Below are 18,686 nucleotides of genomic sequence, written 5' to 3'. Positions count from 1 at the left end.
GTCCTTACCGCAGTTACGCTGAAGCCAGAGAGATGAGACTAACACAGGCAGCCTGGAATAGAACAAGTCTTAGTGTTCGATGTTAGCCTTAAATTGTGTGGTCTATAGTAGAATTAGTAGAGTACTGGCAAGTTAGCCTAGTGGTTAAGGGTTCAGATTCTGAAACTTTACTCTCTTCACATTTTATTTAAGTATAAATGTCAGTACAGAGCAAATTCCTATAAAACTCCATTGTAGTATAATGTGATTCTACTTTTTTCCATTCACTGGTTCCTCAGACTTTTACTTAGTACCTACCACATCATCGCAGGCATTGTAGCTGGTTCTGGCTCTGAAATGGTCTTGAAGACAAAACCATCATGGTCCTTGTACCTCAGTGAGCAAACAGTGTAGTGAGACACCCCCGCAGGTGATCAGTGAGAATGCAGTGCAGCAAGGGCCATAGCAGAGCTAGAAACAGAGGACGTGGGCGCACGAGGAAAGGAAGATGCTCCGGGTAGCTTACCTTTGCCATCTCTTTGTCACTGACAATCCACACATCCCTTTTATGTCTTAGTCTCCTCATCTGGAAAATGGGAGGATAACAATGCTACTCTCCCAATTACCCCTCTCCAGCCTTAGCAAAGAAATTATGGCTCAAAAACCGTGGGGAGAAAATGCATGGGAGCAGCTTTCAGATCTGTCTGTGCAATGCAGGCTCCACATACGCTCTGCTGTGCTTTATCTGTAGGACATTTCCACAGGGCTATGTACAAGAAAATGGCCCAAGGAGGTGCTTCCTCTGGGGTCCAGGGTGAGCATTTATATTCCCCACTTCTAAGGGAGAAGCACCTTTTGCTGCTCAGATTGCCTCTTCTGTGGCTCATGGAAAGGGTCAACCTGCCCTATGCCGGGAGAGAGACTTGGTGAGCCCTGCCCACTGAAAGAAAAGTTGAGACTCAACAGAGCTTTCCGTTGCTCTCAAAAGGGTTACAGGAGTGATAGACCAGCATCCATGACTAAAAGAACTTTGCATATTTCTTAATATTAGACTCTTCCCTGTGTTGTTAGGTAAACTTATCCCCCTTATGTAAAGTTATAAAGCCTCAAGGAAAAGAAGGAGCGAGGTGGACTGGGTATCTCCAATCCTGAGGAGAGAGCGAACAGCAGGAATAACGTAGGAGGGGCAGCTCCGCAGAGCAGCAGAGGGGCTGTGTTCACAGCAGCTGCAAGAGGGAAGGAAGAACGTGCAGGGCCAGTTTGATCCTCTGAGAGGCAGTCCTAACCCCTAAAATGTATAAGCTTCCCCAACTTTTTTTACCTAGGACCTACCCTGGTTGAAATCATTCTCCTCATTTGTTTCCATATGCTACTTGCCCATCAGCTTTGGTTCAGTTCCCTAAGATTTAAAACTTTGGAACCACTTCTCTTCCCTGTCCTCTGTCCCCTGTGTAGAGTAAAGTGGGAGCAACAGTATTTTGCGCCTACATCCAGGTGTTGTACTGATCACACTTTTCTGTGTATTTGCATTGCTGCAGCACTTCTAGAAAGTGAACTCATTTGGGGGAGTGGACCTCTTTTGTGCCAGGCACTGTATTTACATGATTCACTGAAATCATTCCTATCCAGTTCTCTTAACAAGCCTAGGGATAGGTATCATGACCTCAACTTACCAGAGCTGGAAACAGACACTCAAGAGATTAGGGAATCAATCCAAGTCTACGCAGTTAGAGTAGGCTTTATATTCAGAGTCACTTGCTCTCTAAAGCTGACACTAACCTGGTCTATTATCTAGTCTATTACAAAACACAAACTCCTAACCTGGTACACGAAGATGTGCTACTAACTGTTCACACTGTCCATGGGGACCCCCTGTGCTCTCTGCCCCTGCCAAGCAAGTTTCGTGACAGCTTCCCCACCTTCATGCCCTTGTTGCCATCCTTCCACCCCAAGGGACCAACCTGGATGCTCAGGGAAAACCTTGCTATTCTCACCTGCCCAATTCTCGTCTGCTTCATCTTTTAAAGCCCAACTTCTTCAAGATCCTGTTCAGACCACACATTCATTCCAAATACCCAATAACTTCCCAAAAATCTATTCATGTCCCCCTCCTGTTTATCTCTGTACCTGGGTGTCACGTGTGTTGTTGCTTCTGTCCCTTTATACATGTAAATAAGGACCAGCAGCAGATGCTGTCTCTATAGAGTGCTGTATGGGCCAGACAGGGTTGATTCCCTTCAACTGTAAGCTTGCTTGGTCCTCTCCTAGACTGTAAACTTCCAAATGCAAGGACCGTCTACCTGCAGAACATGTAATTTCTCTAGTGCCCAGAATGCAGTGGGCGTTTGTAGAATACAGTGATGATGATGAAAATGATGATGGAACTTGTATAATATTAGGACTTCTGACATGGATAGTATCTAAATATAGTTAGCATCATTTTGTTTTTTTTTTTTATTTTATTTTATATTTTTTGGAGACGGAGTCTCATTCTGTCGCCCAGGCTGGAGTGCAGTGGCACGATCTCGGCTCACTGCAACCTCTGCCTCCTGGGTTTAAGTGATTCTCCTGCCTCAGCCTCCCGAGTAGCTGGCACTACAGGTACATGCCACCACGCCCAGCTAATTTTTGTATTTTTAGTACAGACAGGGTTTTGCCTTGTTGGCCAGGCTGGTCTTGAACTACTGACCTCAGGTGATCCACCCGCCTTGGCCTCCCAGAGTGCTGGGATTACAGGCATGAGCCACTGTGCCAGCCACTTTTGTAACTTTTGGAACTTTGTAATGTATGTGTTGCCTATTTATATACAAATCTATTGCATTATACATGTGCTTCCTATATATGCATATCATTCATCTTACTAAGTAAAAACACTTTAGATCATTTCTTGTAAAATAAAACTGAGATAAGCAAGTCAGATGGAAACTTTTAGTGAGGGGTCTTCCAGAAAGTAGCAGATGTTGGCTTTCTAATGTCTAGCCCAAAACACCATGACCATGCGAATAACATCCTCAGCTCAACATCTGCCCAAGAGTAGAGGAATCAGACATCATGTGTAACCTCAGTTCACAGAGCTTTCCATCCCCTCATGACCCCAGGCAGTGTGTCCCAAGAGATGGAGGGGCAGCAGTGTCACCATGGCCACTGGCAGCAGGAAGTGGCACTGTGGATGAATGTCCCAAACTGCCATGCCATTACCTCCTTTACAGCAGCTTCAATGAGAAATAGGAGAAAAAAGGTCTCCCAGGACTTCTTCCATTTTTACCAGGGAAAAGAAGAGTTTCCAGGGACCTCCCAGGCCCGAGTGTAAGAGAAGAGAACCTCTGCAGGTCACTTTTCACTGAATCTTATTTGCCACAGTTCACATTTTTCAGTCAGTGGAACTGATGATAATGATGATTGGTGACTGTACAGACGGCACTAAAGCAACTAGCGTTGCGAGCAGAGGCATCTCTCATCAGAGTTTCCAGATATTCCTGAAAGCATCCATTTCCAGAATCCTTTCCCCTCAGAAACTCCTGAAAGCTTTCAGTGCTAAATACTTGTCTGTGTTGAGTTTCTGATATATTTTTGTATTATTATTCATAGACTCCCTTACCAGAACAGGAAGGCCCAACTGTTGGAACAGTGGGAACTTTTGAACTGATGAGCTCCAAAGATTTAGCATACCAGATGACAATTTATGATTGGGAACTCTTCAACTGCGTGCATGAGGTAAGATGCAGGATCAGATGTGTTAGTAGCTGAGATAGCAAGGATAAAGGCTGCTGGCATTGCTTAGTTTATAAGTGCTAATATGTGCTACAATATGGAAACCACATGACAATTTTTTTGCATACTGAGCTTATAAATAAAGCATGCTATAAAGCCTTTGAGTATTAAAGAAAAATCTTTACAGTATGCCATGTCTTCCTGTGTATATTAAGCCAGTAAAACCTAGTTTATATTTATATATTTAACAAGCCTCATGGAAGCCCTTCAAGTCTGATTGAATTCACATTTGCTGACCAGTAAAACGCTGTCTTGACAAATAGAGAAACCTAGCTGGTGTTTTGATTTAAAAACAAATAAGCAAAATTGTTTTCCTTTCTCTTCTAGCTGGAGCTAATCTATCACACATTTGGAAGGCATAATTTTAAAAAGACCACAGCAAACTTGGATTTGTTCCTGAGGAGATTTAATGAAATTCAGTTTTGGGTCGTCACTGAGATCTGCCTTTGTTCTCAGCTCAGCAAGCGTGTTCAGCTATTAAAAAAATTTATTAAGATAGCAGCCCAGTAAGTATATTTAGCTTGGAAAGAGAAAAAAAATGTTGAGCTGTGTTTTCATTTTGTTTTCTTAGACTACACCTTAAAAAGAAAAGCAGGATCTAGGAACTGCTAGAGGGCCAAACACAGGGTCTTAGGAATAACCAAACTCTTGTAATGGATCTCTTCTATATTTTGTAGCATTTAACATCAATAGATAAATTAACTTCTTTACAGCACTGATGCTGGAGTCGAAGTTGTGACCTCTCTTTGCTCTTTGCTTTCTACTCAGACAGTTTTGCCTCCTTTAGTTTAAAGATTCCTTCCGTAAACCAAGTTCCCTTATACTTCGAAAGTTCAGTTGAAAAGATCTTGAAGTCAATGTCCAGCATGACACATTCTCACCAGTAGAGGGCAGTGCAGCATGCATGTACAGCAGCACATCCAGCCCAGACAGAATTAAATCGGTAAAATGCATGCAAGCTAACCTGGTACATGAAAATCATCGCTATAAACATCAGAAAAAGAAGCATCTATCTTATAAATATTCTATTAAACAGCACTTCATGGGAAACAATTTTTTTACTACAGGGGCTAGTTAGAGTTCTCCCTGACATGAATTTAATCTTCTCCTGCTATTTAGATATGCCTGACAACCTCCTGTTTACTTCCATGTTTTTGGTATCACCACAGTGCTAAAAATAAAACGCTAAATGTGGCCTATGGCTGTGAGACTTCTTTCCTTTCTAAATGCAGGGAGCTCTAGCACACAGGAAGGCTGAGAGCACAAGTGACCCCAGCTAGACAATTTTCTTGACCCAAAATCAAACATGGAGTTTGATTTCCTGGGCTAAACAAAGAAGTAAAGGCTGCTTGACATTTTATAGATATCAGTTTGCCAGATGCCTGGAATTATTTGCCAACAACTTGAGGGTTCAATAGAATACTAAATCCCTTGGATTCAAAAGCTGCTATCTGTTAATATGGCAAAGCTGGCTATTTTAAGAAAGGTTTGGTAAAATGGTGCCTATGAATTTCTGGTTCAGAGTATAGCCACTTCCCTGGTAGTCTGCACAGCCTTATGGCAAGGGACAAATGCCTTCACGTATTTGGAATGAGCTGATTATGGAAACTATGACAAGATCTGCTTTCCCGTTAGAAGAAGCACATTCTCTCTCTTCACCTTAGCCTGGCAGTGCCCAATGCAACAAGAAGAGAGAGAGGCAATCTGCACACAAATGTGGGAAGCCAGAAGACCTTTTGGGGCCTGATCCTGTTATTTTATGGAGGCAACATGGGAGAGCCTTTCGGAACACCCAGAACTTTTTTTTTTTAATGTTTTTCTTATCCCTCTCCCTTCTGTTTATGTGAACGAGTAGGGGGACTTGGCCTTCAGTATAAATTAGTTTATGTTATTTAACCATTATTAAGCCCTGTGCTAAGTTTGCTGTCCTACAGAGAAGCTATTTACACAGCCCAGCTGAAGAAGACTGTAGACTTTTTAAATCCGAAATCTACAAGAATGAGGTTGAAACCTCGTGACAGTAGCATCTGTTTTACTTTATATTTTTAGAGAACTTCAACATATTTGTTTTAAGCTCTTTGCCTGCCCAGAACTGTGTGAAGTTGGTGGAAGCAGATGTTCTTATTCCTCTGTTTACGTTCATAGAGGCATAGAGAAATTTCATCACTTACATAGGGTAATAAAGTTAGCTGATAACAAGGCAGTGACAAGAAAGGCAGGTCTACAGTCCTGCATTTGTTCTTTCAAGATCACATAAAGAGACAAAGGCAAACACGTAGATGCGATCGTACACCTGCCTTTAGCCCCAGGTGTCTTCTAAATAACCTTCAGCTCCTGAACTCAGACCCATTGTCCCAGCACACCGAAGGCCTCACTTGCTTTCTCACCAGTGGGACCGTACACACTAGCTTCTCTGAAATATGTTCTCCGTCTCCACACAGACAATTTAAGAATTACTCTTTGCTGCCTTTGCAATGGGTAGCAAATGCAACAATTTAGTCTTTTTCAAAAATGTTAATCCAAACAGGATTTCATTATGATATAGTCAATTTCGATAACCATATTGATTCAGGGTGAAGGATTTATGCTTATTGCAAAATGAATTCTTTCCCTTTTCAGGGACCTGGTATGAAGAAGTTTGGGGTTCCTCTTTCTAAAAAATGGTTAAACCAAGTACCTGTGTTAAACGTCACCATTCTAATAAGAATTTCTGTTTTTTTCCACGTATCTCATTCCCAGACATATATTCATAAACGCTAATAATGGCATAAGTACAGATTCAAAATGATCAGCTTCATTGATGTCAGTAAAACACAGAGAAGGTTATTTTTTGGTCAGTTGTTGAGGTTACTTCTCAGCTTTAAAATTCCTTGAGATTGAGTGCCCAGCCTATAGAGATCACGCCTTATAAGTTGATATTTTTCAACAAACAAGTAGCATTTGCATGGCAGGTAGAAGCCATGGTGGCTGCAGCCGTGAGACTCCCTTAGTGCCCTCTCAAGCTGCCAGAGGAGGGTATCCACCTTCAGGCTAAAGGTCTAGAAATCTCCAAGGACATTTCACTTTTTTTCTTACCCCATGAGATATTTCCCTCTCGGTCCAACAAGGCTTTTAGCAAGTTTGGGATTATAATAACAACCCCTAAGGTAGGTGTCTTTAAGTTCCTTCTCAAATCCCAAACCTCAGTGGCTAACGTCTTCAACTTTCAAAAAACCACAGTGAGAAATCAAACAGCAGAACGTGGTCACCCAAGTGGAACTTTTACAGTACATTAAATCTGTCATTGCCTGTTCTCATAAATGAGCCCTGACCAATATTAATGACTATCAGAAAATAGAACTCTAATTTTTTTTATCTCACTCAAAAGTAACATTTTACTCAAACACGCATCTCCTGTGTTTCAGCTGTAAGGAGTATAAAAATCTGAATTCCTTTTTTGCCATCGTCATGGGACTAAGTAACGTTGCTGTGAGCCGCTTGGCACTAACGTGGGAGGTAAGCTTCAGCTGGGATCCAGCTGTGACTTTTGCCTTAGGAATAAAAACACAGGCTCACCAGTGAGCTTTTTAATAGAAATATCACTCACACTAGTATAACAATGGGAAAGGTGGGACACTTGGAGGGAGGTGACCTGTCTCCTTTTTCCAGTTGCCTCAGAGGGAGAATTTTTAAAAGATATTGTCCTTTTGTGTATGGAGAGTGGGGGAGATGAGGGGATGTCTAATTCTTGATATACACAATGTAAATAAAAATAAGTCCAGTTCCTAAGTATAACATGAAGGACCTACATTGCTGGGAATGACTTCATAAGTTTGCTCATAGATTCTATTGTTTTCTGAAATGTCTGCTTGTTGCTTTTGCCATAAATCTTATCTTTAATTGAAAGAGGACAGAAGATCCATTTTTATCCAAGTACTCATTTTGCTTCTGGAAGGAAGACCAGGAAGCCAACTGTTTGCAGCAGTTGAGTACTAAGTGTCGCCTCACCACCTGGCAGACTTCTCTCCACGGAGAGAAACAACAGCTGGCTAATATTCAGTTTGGGGCAAAAGTGAGGCAGGTGTGTTGTGAGTTTCTGTAGCAAATATAATGAATGGTTTGTCGAAAGTTGGGTATTCAAGCTAGAACATATCTTCATTTATTATTAGCTTTGTACTCAAAATGTGCTTGACCTCTTACACGTGGCATATAGTTGAAGAAATACTAATCTCTAATAGAACATACATACAGAAATAGACTCATGCTAAAAATAAAAAATTGTGTGTAAGTGGGACACAGAAAGAGGGCAAGGAGTATATATTAGAGACCCAACTTGCAATGGTGCTTAAAGAGAGCTGTTTGCATCTCTAAATGCTTTTCTGAAATTATTTTCTTCCCCATGTCCTTCTTGCAACGATTTTCTTTCTCCGTCCCTCCTAAATGTTTCCATTGTTTGTAGGGCAGGTCCTCACAAGTCCTTCTGTCTTGGGTTTCTCTTAAAATTCCAGGCAGATGCAGCACACAGCAGCTCATCCCCTGAATATAGGAATGAGGGAATTGGTGAGGCCTGCGTGCCATGCAGCTATATCATCTTCCAGCTAGTAAAAGGACGGAGCTCATGCTGCCAAGAGATCTAAGCACAAAGCCCTAATGCAGCTCCCTCGTCTTATAGTCCAAGGCTCTCGGGATTGCTGGAGACCTAGGGTTCTCCTGCAAAGAGTCTGCCTTCCCCAGTCGGCTTTCAGCTTCTAATCCCCCTGCCACAGAGTCCAAATTAGTTGGTTGGAGACATTTTAAAACATAAAGCCTCAAAGGGTCCAAAGAGGCCAGGTGTGGGTACCACAGATCAGCCAGATGATAAGAACAGAGCATGTGGGAAACACTTTCTGAATCCCCTTTCCCAGTCTAAATAAAAAAATAGGAGGCTGCTGAAGAGGGTGCAGGCAGCAAAAGGAGATAGCTAACTGGCCAGTCCTTTGGTTTCACTAGGGATGGGAGTTCTGTGAGTCTATGAGCTTCTGTTTTCAGCACTGAATGTTGCTGAAAAGAGGAAATTATCCTTTCATCATGTATAAGCCTTTGTTTTTTAAGGTGAAGTATAATTATATAATTCTGTATGGGAGATTTCATTCCTAAGCCTTTGATTCTAGTTTATGCACTTGCACTTGCCGAGAAAACCTCCCAAAAGCCCCCCATGCAACTCCATTGAGCACCACAGTGACCACAAGAGCAGTGTGAGAAATGGTGTCTGGCCTCATGGAACTAGGGGACACATGTGGAACAGCCAAGGAATAAAATAGAAAAGAAAGCCGGAGCACACAATAAAGGGAAGGGTTCAGAACTGAGGGGGAAGATCAAGCTGAGATGAAGCAAATGAGAATTACCTGGAGCACACACACTCTTTCAGCCTCGGCTAGGAGACATCTGGAGACATCTGGTGACGTCTGGAGCAGAACGGTTCTTGGTCATGGAGACATCTTCTGTGTTGCAGGACAATCAGGACAATTAGGAGCATCCCTGGCCTCTCCCCACCAGATGCTGGAAGCACCTCTTACCACGCCCCACCCCGGCTGTGACAACAAAAAAATGTCTGCACACATTACCAAATGCCTCCTGGATTGGCAGGATGGCCCTATTGAAAACACTGCTCTAGAAGCATGGGGGGGGTGGATAAATAATAGTATTAAGAATGAAAGGCCGGGCGCGGTGGCTCACGCTTGTAATCCCAGCACTTTGGGAGGCCGAGGCGGGCGGATCACGAGGTCAGGAGATCGAGACCACGGTGAAACCCCGTCTCTACTAAAAATACAAAAAAAATTAGCCGGGCGCGGTGGCGGGCGCCTGTAGTCCCAGCTACTCGGAGAGGCTGAGGCAGGAGAATGGCGTGAACCCGGGAGGCGGAGCTTGCAGTGAGCCAAGATTGCGCCACTGCACTCTAGCCTGGGCGACAGAGCGAGACGCAAGACTCTGTCTCTCTCAAAAAAAAAAAAAAAAGAATGAAAGAAACATTTTTTATTACCCTGTGCCCTACTGTCTTTGATCTAAAAGAAAGCTAAGTAAAGAAAGAGAACAGATGACAGAGGTCTTGCCAAAAACATAATCCACTCTTAATTTTTTAAATGGACTAAATTCAGTAAGTCAATGTTTTTGCATAACTTGGTGATCTGGATACTCTGTGTGGGGTGAGATCCTGGCATCCCTTGATGCCCATCCCAGCTTTCAGCCCTTTGAATAGTCTCCTCTAAGTGAGGGCATCAAGTCTTCCTGAACCCTAACTTGAAATGCCAGAAAAATGAGTTTGGAGGATATACAGGGACTAGTTTTTAGAAACAAAATCAGGGTTTTACAGATGTTTAAATGGGAATGTGACGAACTGATTGAGATAGGAAAGAGAAAGAGCCAAGAAGAGCCATTCTGTGGATTGCAGAGGCCCAATTGGTGAATCAACTGTTGAAGGTAGGCTTCACTGTTCAAAGCCTCCTCCCAGATGACCCGGGAGTCTCTGAGGCCCAGGGGTTGGTTGATGAGTTCCTAGTCCTTGGATGGGAAACATATCACACAGCTCTATCTTGGCTTAGCCCTGTCAGGAGAGAGAAGTGAAAGGTTCAGCTTTACTGAAGACTCAGGAACTAAGCAAAGTAGGAACCAATAAATTGAAAGATGATTCAGTATTGATCTATTGGTGTAGATTTGTGGGTGCGGTAAGTGGTGTTGAATCATTTGCCAAAATAAAAACATGAGAAATCAGTAAATTGATAGAACTGTCCAATTTTGTATTATAGGAAGTCATGTGGGAGAAATAAATGCTCATGTAGAAAAGCATGGCGCATGTGAGAGACGAGACAGCAGAAAAGGAGGCAGGGGATGTGAATTACAGGCTCTAATGAGAAGCAGCTGTGTGACTCTGGGCCAGTCATTGAAACTGTGAGACTTAATTTTTTCCGTCTGTAAAACACAGGCTCAATCTATTCAAATGAATATTTAGGGAGTACTATGTACCCAGTACTTTTTTAGGCACTGAGAAAAATATCAGTAAACAAAACAAATAAAAATTCTTATTCTCATGTAGTTTACCTTATAAGGGAGGAGGAGGGTTGAAACAGATAGTTTCATAAGCTCTTTTATTGCTAATATTCTGTAATCTAAATTCCTGATTGCGGGAATCGGAGAGTTTTAAAAAGTGTGGGGGGAGGTATATTCAGACTCTTCTAGTCTAGGGAATGCAGTCCTCTTTATAAATCATCTAGTTCAGAAAACATAAAAGCAGTAACACCAAAGCATTCATAGTTACTTTTGGTTCAATTAGGTTAAAGATGTTTAAAAGGCAAGTTCTCGATATTCTGGAAGATTATTCTCAAATGACAGGACGGATTACAGTCTGGCCTGTCTCAGAGATGTTTGATTAAGAGCCAATAGAAGGCCGGGCGCGGTGGCTCAAGCCTGTAATCCCAGCACTTTGGGAGGCCGAGGCGGGCGGATCACGAGGTCAGGAGATGGAGACCATCCTGGCTAACACGGTGAAACTCCGTCTCTACTAAAAATACAAAAAATTAGCCGGGCGTGTTGGCGGGCGCCTGTAGTCCCAGCTACTCGGGAGGCTGAGGCAGGAGAATGGGGTGAACCCGGGAGGCGGAGCTTGCAGTGAGCCGAGATCGCGCCACTGCCCTCCAGCCTGGGGGACAGAGAAAGACTCCGTCTCAAAAAATAATAATAATAATAATAATAAAAAGAACCAATAGAAATATATTTCCCCTAGAAATGGTAACCCATGATACGTATCTAGATATTGAATCTGACATATGCATGTGGCATTTTCATTTCATTAACAGAAACTGCCAAGCAAGTTCAAGAAGTTCTATGCGGAGTTTGAAAGTTTAATGGTAAGTGACAGTGGCTTCTTTATTCCGTTCACTGTCTACATTAATCCAATATCTGATTAGCTGAATTGAAGTTCTCATTTCGGAAATTTTATCTGTCCTTGTATGACTTTAAGAAGTTTATGATCCCTTTTAGTGCTGCTAAAACAAGCATGTCTGACTAATGAATGGCACCCTCAGGAACTAACTTAAAGAGGACTTATGTCCCACATAAGGTCAATTTGTATAACTAAGAAAAGCAGTGTAATAGGGTCCTCTCCATCCAGCTCAGGTTGGCTATGGGTTGGAAGCTGCATTTTCCTTGGCTTGCCAAAATTATTTTTCCCCGTTGGCTGGGAGGTGTTAGACAGAAAAGGAGTTGGGCTCGCCGGGAGTGCTGGGCAGGTTTCAGAGGGCAAATCGGGACAGGGATCAGCTGTGCAGGGCAGAGAGTGAGTGAGCCAGACACCCAGGAAGAAGGTGGGGCTTCAGGAAAAGGGGAATCTTGCAGTAGAGGTTTCATTTTTGCTTTCATAGGAAATATCTCCCCTTGGCCCCTGTACGCAAATCTCTTTTTCAAGCAAGAAAGGGAAAAGAAAACTCCAAATTTTTTATGCCATAAGAGAAGTTATTTTAAAACACAAATCAGGCCAGGCGCAGTGGTTCATACCTGTAATCCCAGAACTTTGGGAGGCCAGGAAAGGTGGATCACTTGAGGTCAGGAATTCGAGACCAGCCTGGCCAATATGACGAAATCCCGTCTCTACAAAAAATACAAAAATTAGCCAGATGTGGTGGCCTGCACCTGTGGTCCCAGCTACTCAGGAAGTGGAGATGGGAAGATCACTTGAGCCAGGAGGTGGAGGCTACAGTGAGTAGTGACTGGGCCACTGGGGTGACAGAGTGAGACCCCGTCTCAACACACACACGCACACACACACACACACACACACACAAATACAAATCAATTTGTTTAACTAAGTCTACCTTTCTTTTGTAGCTATATTTGATTCAGAAATACAGTTGAGCCTTGAATAACTCAGGGGTTGGGGCACTGACACCTCCTCCACCCCCATGCAGTAGGAATATTGAGTATAAGTTATTATTATTATTATTATTTTGAGTCTGGGTCTCACTCTGTCACCAAGGCTGGAATGCAGTGGTGCGATCATGACTCATTGCAGCCTTGACCTCTTGGGCTCAAGCAATCTCCCTACCTCAGCCTTCCAAATAGCCTCCCAAATAATTTTTTATTTTTTAAAAAATAGGAGTCCCGGCCAGGCACGGTGGCTTATGCCTATAATCCCAGCACTTTGGGAGGCCGAGGCGGGCAGATCACGAGTTCAGGAGATCGAGACCATCCTGGCTAACGTGGTGAACCCCGGCTCTACTAAAAAAATACAAAAAAATTAGCCAGGCCTGGTGGTGAGCACCTGTAGTCCCAGCTACTTGGGAGGCTGAGGCAGGAGAATGGCGTGATCTCGGGAGGCGGAGCTTGCAGTGAGCCGAGATCGCGCCACTGCACTCCAGCCTGGGTGACAGAGTGAGACTCTGTCTCCAAAAAAAAAAAAAAAAAAAAATAGGGGTCTCACTTGGGGTCTCACTATTTTACCCAAGCTAGTCATGAACTCCTAGGCTCAAGTGATACTCCTGTCTTGGCCTCCAAAAGTGCTGGGATTATAGGCATGAGCCATCATGCCCAGCCCAAGCATAACTTTTGACTTTCCCCAAATTTACCCACTAATAGCCTACTGTTGACTACTAGAGGCCTTACTGATAACATAAAGTCAATTAACACATACTTTATATGTTATATGTATTATTATGTACTCTATTCTTACAATAATGTAAGTTAGAGAAAAAATGATAAGACAATTATAAGGAAGAGAAAAATGTACTGACTGTTCATTAAAGGGAAGTGGATCATCATAGAGGTCTTCATCCTTGTCCTGTTCTTGTTGAGTAGGCTCAGGAGGAGTAGAAGGGGTTGTTGGTCTTACCATGTCAGGGATGGCAGAGGCAGAAGAAAAGCCATGTATAAGTGACCCACACAGTTCAAACCTGTGTTGTTCAAAGGTCAACTGCACCTGATTGTGGGGTGAAAGGCAGGTGTATTAGGAGGTAACAAAGGGTGGTGTATCTGTCACCAGTCATTACCATCATCTCTTTTTCTCTCCTAAGGACCCTTCAAGGAACCACAGGGCCTACAGGCTGACGGTAGCTAAGCTGGAACCTCCTCTCATCCCCTTCATGCCTTTGCTCATTAAAGGTAATCCTAATAAGATGCATAGGCCAAGCAGGTGATGAGTATTTGGGGAGGGAAATGAACAATACCTTGATAAGATTGATTACTTAGGGACAAATGATCGCTCCCATCCTTCTGCCGTCTTTGTCATCTCCTCTCAGTCCTGACATTTCAGAAAGGGTCAGAAAGATGACTGGAGGAGCAGGGATCCATGATTTGGAAAACTTGTTAGTGAAACAGAAGATTAGTTTAAAAATTTTACTAATCTCAGGTGAAGTGATTTAAAAAGTTAAACACCTAGCATTAAAGAACTATTAACAGCTTTTTTCAACTGTAGTGTTATGCAAATCTGCCAGCATAATCTAATGGTGCTATTGTGCTTTCTTAGTATGACATATTTCCATTAGTGATTAGAATGTGGCTTTTATTTCTTTACAGATATGACATTTACTCATGAGGGGAACAAGACGTTCATTGACAATCTAGTAAACTTTGAAAAAATGGTATGTGCGGTATTATAACCTTAACCACAATGTGTTTTTAAAATAAATTTTGCATTTTTTCTAATAAAGGAAATAATTTCCATATATGCTGCCCTGTTAAAAAGGTAGTTACACATAAAGGAGTTTTGAAATATTTGGTTCAAATTGGCTACCTATTCTATTCTGTCAGTTCTCTTTTGTGAAATTGAATAGTATTTGTGCTGTGGTTCACAGCAACAGCTGGCTTTTATGCCGTGTGTTTCCTCCTTGGCAGCCTGTTGCTGAAATGCACAAATGTTCTTGAGTGACTTCCATGTTGTTGTTTTGCTATAAGGTTTGTGGAGCTAGACTGCCCCAGGATGCCTTTGAAAGGTTTGTCTGCCAAGCCTGACTTTAGTGCCTGTAGGTAAAAGGCAACTCTGCACCTTTATTGTAGAGGACTAATCTAAATGTGTATTGCTTGTCCCAATAAAGTTCGCTCAAGTTCAGAGAAGGAACATGAAAATCTTTATAATTAAAAAAAAGTTTTTAATCTTGTTTTTAACATTTTTATATATTTATTTATTGTTGGAGACAGGGTCTTTCATTGTCACCCTGGCTAAGGTGCAGTGTTGTGATCATAGCTCACTGTAGCCTCAAACTCCTGGGCTCAAGCGCTCTTCCTGCCTCAGCCTCCCTAAGTGTTGGGATTACAGGCATCAGCCACTGCGCCTGGCCTAGAAAATTTTTTTCACAACAGATGTGGAACTGGCACATATTCAGTATTTTCTAGCCACCCTCCTCCTAGTCCTTACTCCTAGCGGGGGGAAAAGCAGGGTTATCTGGCTTAAGTTACTTTGCAGTATATTTTCTTATCTTCTGTGAAGCAATAAAGCAAAGCATGCCAAAACCTTTCTTTAGCTGCATAGTGCATGCTGATGGAATGATCATTGTCTTCCGAATCCTTTGGCTGCAACCTGGTGGATGGAGTGTTGGAGTGCTTTGTCTCTCTGTGGGTGAGCATTTGCCCGGTCATGAATTGCAGTGTGAATGTGGCGCTGTGGGAAAAGCCGAGGACCTGGAGTCTGGGAGACATGAGGTTCAGTACACAGTTTCATCACTTTATACTTGTCCCTTAACTTCTCTGTGAGTCGGTTTCCCCAACAGAAAATGGGAATCATGCCCGGCCCATCTACCTCTGGATTATGTAAGCCATAAAGTGCTATTGACTTCTTATCAGAAAACTGTTATTCTAGCTGTTTCTTGAAATCAAGCTGGCACGTGTGACTCCAGGAGAATCTGAAACACCCTGCAGTCATCCTGTAAGGATCTGCAGCATTCAGCCCAGGGAATGCTCTTATTGCAAAGCCCAGTCTTGTCAAGTGCAGCTATTGCTGGGCACTATGTCTTAAGCTTCTTAGGAAGTAATACGAGTACACACTCCTCAAAGACACTTTGTACTAGACGGCAAATATTTCCTCAGCAGTCTTCCTTCCCACCCCTCACACCAAAGGCAGGGTATGAACATCTTATTCCCGTGTCAATTTAATAATTGTTTGATCAAAGTAGACAACATTCTTTGCTAACTTATTAGTATGTATAATTAAACAATTCCTGACTTCCCAGAGAGAAAACCTGTTTTCCAGAAATGGAAGATTTGGCAAATGGGTAAAGAAACTTCTGGATTACTTATGCAGAAATGCAAACTGAGGATTGGCTAAGCCACCCATTTAACTATAAAATATACATGTGCACAGAGATGTAGAAGTCAGGGTTTCCTAAAGAGTTTACTGAGCTTTAGAAGTTTTGATGGCTATCATTCTCAGCAAACCAACAGAGGAACAGAAAACCAAACACCACATGTTCTCACTCATAAGTGGGAGTTGAACAATGAGAACACATGGACACAGGGAGTGGAACATCACACACCAGGGCCTGTCGGAGGTTAGGGAGCAAGGGGAGGGAGAGCATTAGGACAAATACCTAGTGCATGCAGGGCTTAAAACCCAGACGCGTTGATAGGTGCAGCAAACCAGAATGGCACATGTATACCTACATAACAAACCTGCACATTCTGCACATGTATCCTGGAACATAAAATAAAATAAAATAAAATTTTTTAAAGAAGTTTTGATGGCCAAAGTTAACTAAACTGAACAAATAAGAACAGCAAGGTATGCAAAGCCAGCCATCTGTTGGAGTACATAAAAGTTTTTTCATCTGGGTTTTGAGATCTTGGTGTCCCATCCATAACCTGCAAGGAAAAGTCAAGGTCACATTCAGTGGATACTAGGAGAGCACCATTCCTCTCCCCGTTTCTGCACTTCATACCCAGAGCAGTGGATTCCTCCATGCCTAGCACTAAGGAAAGAGATCCTTCCCATCTTGCTCTCACAGAGTCCACTTTTGCTGAAAAGCAATGAATAGCTAAGATAGCAAGCAGTTCAGCTTCATTAATGGAAACCTAAATTAATGATGGCATAAGCAAGATCAGCTTATTTCTTTCTCACTTAAAAGTTCAAGCAGGCCGGGTGCGATGGCTCAGGCCTGTAATCCCAGCACTTTGGGAGGCCGAGGCGAGCAGATCACGAGGTCAGGAGATTGAGACCATCCTGACGAACACGGTGAAACCCCGTCTCTACTAAAAATACAAAAAAAAAAAAAAAATTAGCCGGGCGTGGTGGCAGGCGCCTGTAGTCCCAGCTACTCGGGAGGCTGAGGCAGGAGAATGGCATGAATCCGGGGGGCGGAGCTTACAGTGAGCCCAGATCGCACTACTGCACTCCAGCCTGGGAGACAGCGAGACTCTGTCTCAAAAAAAAAAAAAAAAAGTTCAAGCAGGTATGGTAGCCCTGCTACAGGATGCGATCGAGGCCCCAGGCTTCTCTCTTGCCATTTTTGCATCCACTTGGTTCAAAATGGCAACCTCCGCCTCCACATTCCAACCACAGGGAAAGGGAAAGGAGAAGGTGAAGGCATGCTTCATCCCTTTTAAAGATAGGGAAGAAGTTACACTCACCACTTGCCTCATATTTTATTGCTCAGAAACCTAGTCCCATGAAAGGAATGCTAAAACATGAAGCCCTTGTTTGAAGTATTCATGTGTCCCACTGAAAGTTAAGGGGTTTTATTCATATGAAAGAGAAAGGAAGAAAGGATATCAAAAGAGTACTGTTAGTTCTCTGTTCTAGCCACATGATACATTTTATCTCATTTGAGAAATTCTACCATAAGAAAGTTTGATTTTAGAATTGGCCTTCCAACTGGGTGTGGTGGCTCATGCCTGTAATCCCAGCACTTTGGGAGGCTGAGGCGGGCAGATTGCCTGAGGTCAGGAGTTCAAGACCAGCCTGGCCAACATGGTGAAAGTCCATCTCTCTAAAAATACAAAAATTAGCCAGGTTGATGGTGGGCACCTGTAATCCCAGCTACCTGGGAGGCTGAGGCAGGAGAATCGCTTGAACCTGGGAGGCAGAGGTTGCAGTGAGCCAAGATCCCACCACTGCACTCCAGCCTGGATGACAAGAGCAAGACTCCATCTCAAAAAAAAAAAAAAAAAGAATTGTCCTTCCGCAAGTTAGAGTTACTGGAAAATGAAATGAAATTTCAAAATGATTTGATTATGTTTTCTAAGCAGGGTGCATGTTGCCAGGTTTCCAAAATTTTCTCCCCATAAACTAACCCACCCCTACCCCCATATCACCACCACTACTGTCAGTGGCTGCTGTTATTACTGTGCGTCTTGGGAAAGGCTACGTTTTCCTTTTCAGGCTGATGTCAGTGCCACTTCCCAGTCATCCATCATCAAGGCCCAGGTGCTGAGCAGAGCCGGCAGCCTCTGTGGGGCTGGTTGGCTGGGTCCCCAGAGGGAGCCCCTGCCAGAGGCAGAGATCACCAAGGTAGCCAGGAACACAGATACCTTTTCTTGGTGGCAGCATTGTACAGTCACAGCAAACCACCATGCCAACTCTAAGTGTTTTTATTTTGTACATCTTCATTCAAAACATTTCTCTGAAATAGAACCAATCTCCTACATCTTCACCCTTGAGGTATGAAATAAGGATTAAAGAATTTGTTACTTATTGGTTTTCAGGATTTATGCGTATGAACAAAAGAGAATTCACACCCTGATCCTTATGCCAAAAAAAAGCAGACATTCTTTTATTTGGAGGGAACATAAAGGAATATTAAAAAAATGTTTGAATAAAGCCCTTCCTAGCTTTCTATGGCATACATGAATATTTATAACATTTAGCAGGTAGACTAGCAATGGATTAGAGGATAATACGCTGGCCGCCTGCCACTATCCCAGGCTGCATAAAGCATGCTGATAGGAGATTGGTTCTATTTCAGACATACCCACATTTAGGTATATTTATTTATAAATATGATTTT

The 18,686-nt window shown here is 42.8% G+C and overlaps 1 protein-coding gene across 5 annotated transcripts in view; it reads left to right on the top strand.

Annotated features, from left to right (window-relative positions):
- The window catches only part of RAPGEF4 (Rap guanine nucleotide exchange factor 4), a 333,867-nt gene that overhangs the window by 303,316 nt on the left and 11,865 nt on the right, over window positions 1-18,686 (top strand). For 4 of the 5 annotated variants that reach the window (XM_032755351.2, XM_032755350.2, XM_058441092.1 and 1 more), the window contains 6 exons: window positions 3,568-3,693; window positions 4,078-4,256; window positions 7,155-7,245; window positions 11,559-11,609; window positions 13,767-13,854; window positions 14,269-14,333. In XM_032755351.2, coding sequence (XP_032611242.1) covers window positions 3,568-3,693; window positions 4,078-4,256; window positions 7,155-7,245; window positions 11,559-11,609; window positions 13,767-13,854; window positions 14,269-14,333 — 600 coding nt within the window. The other variant, XM_058441088.1, reaches the window with a different exon arrangement.

This window comes from Hylobates moloch, unplaced genomic scaffold (genome assembly GCF_009828535.3).
Source record: "Hylobates moloch isolate HMO894 unplaced genomic scaffold, HMol_V3 SCAFFOLD_1, whole genome shotgun sequence".
NCBI classification, from domain to species: domain Eukaryota; kingdom Metazoa; phylum Chordata; class Mammalia; order Primates; family Hylobatidae; genus Hylobates; species Hylobates moloch.
The sequence above is the reverse complement of the archived record's forward strand: the minus strand, read 5'-3'. Positions and strand labels throughout refer to the sequence as shown.